Below are 4,493 nucleotides of genomic sequence, written 5' to 3' on the forward strand. Positions count from 1 at the left end.
TATTTTAATAAACAAATTATATTTATTATCATAATAAACATACTAGATTAATAATATTATTATAAACATTAATAATACTAATCAAATGTTTAATAAACATATATATGCATTGTTTATAAAATATCAATAAAATTTATAAATGTGTTTGTATATATTTTTTAAATTTCATATTAAATTTTAGTAAACATATTATTTTAGTAATATATCAAAATATAAATATTAACTTTTATATTTACATATTTAGTTTTATGCATTTTTTTTAGAAAATCAATTGAAAGTAATCAACAAGTTAAATTGTAAATATACATGTTTATTTTTAAATATTCATAAAATTGTATAGAATTATGTAATTATGTTTTTTTTGCACATTTTTTATAATATTGTACATTTACTTGTATATAAATAAAAATTGCCCGTCATAAATACATTAATAATATCCTGAATTGTTTAACTTGTGGACAACGGAAGTTCCGTGAATCTCTTGAACTTTCAAGCCTTTAAGCAAATGGGACTACATGAGAAGGATCTGCGACCAGTCATATCGAGCATCTATGGTTTCACGAGAGATACCATTGCTTTAAAGGAAATGATCAAACGCCCGATTTCTCTGGGAACCGCACATGTCGTGGCTAAGTCGATGGCTGACTTCGCCGTCATCGATCAACACTCGGCATATAATGCTGTGATTGGTCGTCCTATCCTGAAGGAGATGAAGATTGTGACGTCCATTTATCATCTCACCATGAAGTTCCCTACTCCCGCTAGAGTAGGATCTGTGCGACGAGTCCAATCAGACTCACGAGAATGTTACAATGCGGCATTGAAGCTCGCAGAAAAGAAGTCAGTCAACGTCATTTATCTGATAGAAGCACCGCCCCCTCGACAGGAGGTGTTTAGAATAGAGGAAATACAACACAAAGACGAACCAGACTTGGATCCTAGGGTCCTCAAATACACAACCACCGCCCAAGCCGCGGTAGACACTATTGAGGTACCCATTGATCCTTTAGATAATAACAAGGTTTTGAAAATTAGTTCTAAACTAACTTTTCAATAGCGAGAAAAGCTTGTCACGTTTCTCAAACAAAATCTGGATGTTTTTGCCTGGAAAAATTCAGATATGGTCGGAATATCTCCGCAGGTCATGTGTCACTGTTTGAACATTGACCCCGAAGTGCGAGGTGTCCGACAGAAGCGCCGCAAAATGGACCCCGCGAGGTACCAAGCGCTGAAAGAAGAAGTAGATCGCCTTTTGGCATGCGGCTTCATAAGGGAGTCATTCTACCCAAACTGGTTAGTAAATCCCGTACTCGTGCCCAAGCCTTACGGCTCATAGCGCACATGCATTTCACTAATTTAAATAAAGCCTGCCCAATGGACGTTTCCCACTACCTAGCATTGACCAACTTGTCTATGCCACTGCAGGTCATGAACTTCTCAGTTTCATGGACGCATACTCGGGATATAACCAGATCCCGATGTATGAACCAGATCAGTAACATACCTCTTTTATTACCGATCGAGGTTTGTACTGTTACAAGGTAATGCCTTTTGGTTTGATAAATGCAGGTGCGACATATCAGAGGCTGGTAAATATGATGTTCGCAGATCTAATTGGTGAAACCATAGAGGTATATGTTGACGATATGCTCGTAAAATCTCAACATGCAAAAGACCATGTTACCCACTTACAAGCAATGTTAGAGATACTGCGGCGATATAAAATGCGACTCAATCCTCTTAAGTGTGTCTTTGGAGACAGGTCGGGAAAATTCCTTGGGTTTATGGTAAATCAACAAGGAATCAAAGCAAACCCTGCGAAGATTAAAGCATTAGTAGAGTGCGATCTCCGACTAAACCAAAAGAAGTCCAAAGCCTTACAGGTAAGGTCACTGCTTTAAATCATTTTATATCGCGTTCCTCTGATAAGTTCAAAGAATTCTTTCAAATTTTAAAAGGTAATAACAAGTTTCAGAGGACCGATAAGTGCGAAGAGGCTTTTCAAGCACTTAAGTCACATTTGGGGCGACCCCCAATCCTTTCGAAACCAATGCCCGGAGAAGTTTTATCCATCTACCTTACAGTGTCCGAATACTCGATTAGTTCAATACTAATCCGCGAAGACCAGGGAAAACAGTATTCGGTGTATTATGTTAGTAAGCGCCTGTTAGACGCTGAGACTCGCTACCCGCAAATGGAGAAACTGGCATTTGCTCTGGTGATAGCGTCAAGAAAATTGCGATCTTATTTCCAAGCTCATAGCTTTGAAGTTTTAACGAACTACCCTTTGAGTCAAGTTCTGGCGAAACCAGAGGCATTAGGAAGATTGTTAAAATGGTCGGTAGAGCTGAGCCAGTTCGACATTAGGTACAAACCTAGATCTGCGATTAAGGGTCAAGCACTAGCTGACTTTATACTTGAGTTCCCGAGCACCGAAGTGGCACTCATAGAGGAAAAAATCGACCATGATATACCAAACAGCGAAGGATGGACTTTATACGTTGACGGAGCCTCCAACAGCGAAGGCTCCGGTGGTGGTATAATACTCATAAGCCCCAGCAATTTTAAGGTACATGCTGCACTTAGATTTGAATTTTCTGCATCTAACAATGAAGCCGAGTATGAGGCTTTGATTGCAGAATTAAAACTCGCTCTTGAGATGAAGATCGAGTACTTACAAGCTTTCAGGGACTCCCAAATCGTTGTATGCCAAGTGAACGGAGAATACCTGGCCAGAGGCGGACATCTGGCAAGATACCTCGCACTAACTTGTGAGTTGCTACAGAAATTCAAGAAGGTGATTGTTTCTCGAGTGACACGTGCTCATAACTCTCATACAGACGCCTTGGCCCGTTTGGCCTCAACAAGAGAAGCTGAGTTACTCAATGTAATTCATGTCGATGTGTTAACTCACCCAACAGTGAGCCGAACTGAAGTAATGGAGATAAATACTGCCAGAGAAGTCACATGCATGACTCCCATAGTGGATTACTTAGAGAAAGAAATCCTATTCCTACCCGAAGATAAAATAGAAGCTAGAAAACTGCGGTATCGAGCTGCTCGATATGTTAATATGATGGCAGGCTTTATCGTAGAAGCTTCAGCCAACCGTTGGTCAAATGCATTGATGGTGCCAAGTGCGATTATATACTCCGTGAAGTGCATGGTGGTATCTGCGGCAACCATGCCGAGGGTAATTCCCTTGCTTTAAAAATAATGCGGCAAGGGTATTACTGGGCGACACTGCGAGCAGACGCTTCTAACTTCACTAAAAATGCGACAAATGTCAGCGGATAGCCACATATGTCAACCAACCTCCAAGCAACTTACACTCCATAACAAGTCCTTGGCCCTTTGCGGTCTGGGGCATCGACTTAATTGGAGAGTTACCCAAAGGGAAGGGCGGAGTCAAATACGCCGTAGTCGCAGTCGATTATTTCACCAAATGGGTTGAGGCAAAAGCCCTTGCGACTATCACAGCTGTCAAATTACGAGAGTTTGTGTATAATTCCATCATCTGCCGGTTTGGCATCCCTTACAAACTTATCTCGGATAATGGAAAACAGTTCGATTGTAAGGAAATGCGAGAAACGTGCGATGAGTTGGGGATTAAAAAGGCGTTTTCATCAGTTGCCTATCCACAAAGTAATGGGCAAACAGAAGCCGTGAATAAGATGATTAAGCATACCATTAAGGGAAAACTCGAGGAGCATAAGGGGGTATGGCCAGAAGAGCTTCTGCAAGTTTTCTGGTCGTATAACACAACCCCTCGATCCACGACTGGCAAAACTCCTTTCTCGCTTTCCTACGGATGCGAAGCCATGGTACCAGTCGAAGTCGGGGTGGGCTCCCTACGAAGAGATGTTTTCAACATCAGCCAAAATGCAGAAAAGCAATTGGTCCACCTTGATCTTTTAGAAGAAAAGGGCGATCAGGCTCATTTGAAAAATGCGGCCAATCAGGAGCATACTGCTCGATATTTTAATTCTAAGGTCAAAGAGCGAACTCTGCGAGTAGGGGATTTGGTTCTGCGAAAAGTCATGCCAAATACGAAAAACCCAACACATGGGGTTTTCGGTGACAATTGGGAAGGACCATACCTTATCGCTGAAAAAATTGGCCATGCAACTTATCGACTTACAGAACTCGATGGCACTGCGATCCGAAGAGCTTGGAATGACGAGAGTTTGAAGTTTTATTATCAGTAGTACTCGCAATGTATCAATAGCACTCGACGTGTGTTTATACTTAGTCAATTTTTTTGTATAAATGTTCTAAGTATAGGGGGTATATGGCCTACTTTGTACTATTGATTGGCCTATTGTGTACTATCGATTTCTTATAATAAGAGTTATTGATTTCTCGACGTTTCAAAAACTTTTTTGCCTTAGCATTTTTTATTACACCAAGCTGTAATTGGAAAAAGCAAATTGCAATTAAGAAATACGCGAGTACCATGTACCGCGGAAAGCATACAAAATAGCATAAATAAA

General features: G+C 40.5%; 1 protein-coding gene across 1 annotated transcript; it reads left to right on the plus strand.

Moving 5' to 3' along the window:
* The first annotated feature begins 505 nt into the window (after nt 1–505).
* On the plus strand, nt 506–4,208 carry LOC115717832 (uncharacterized). Its single transcript, XM_061116497.1, has 5 exons — nt 506–1,021; nt 1,426–1,480; nt 1,570–1,883; nt 1,976–3,193; nt 3,291–4,208. Exons 1-5 carry the CDS (start codon nt 506–508, stop codon nt 4,206–4,208), a joined length of 3,021 nt encoding a protein of 1,006 aa, XP_060972480.1.
* The last annotated feature ends 285 nt before the right edge of the window (nt 4,209–4,493 follow it).

This window comes from Cannabis sativa, chromosome 5 (genome assembly GCF_029168945.1).
Source record: "Cannabis sativa cultivar Pink pepper isolate KNU-18-1 chromosome 5, ASM2916894v1, whole genome shotgun sequence".
Classification (NCBI taxonomy): Eukaryota; Viridiplantae; Streptophyta; class Magnoliopsida; order Rosales; family Cannabaceae; genus Cannabis; species Cannabis sativa.

What these genes read in the sequence shown, in the direction of transcription:
- LOC115717832 (XM_061116497.1), top strand. Translation starts at nt 506, where the DNA reads ATGGGACTACATGAGAAGGATCTGCGACCAGTCATATCGAGCATCTAT. An exon ending in ATCCTTTAGATAATAACAAG is followed by an intron (nt 1,022 to 1,425) that starts GTTTTGAAAATT and finishes ATGCCACTGCAG; the next exon opens with GTCATGAACTTCTCAGTTTC. An exon ending in AGAAGTCCAAAGCCTTACAG is followed by an intron (nt 1,884 to 1,975) that starts GTAAGGTCACTG and finishes AACAAGTTTCAG; the next exon opens with AGGACCGATAAGTGCGAAGA.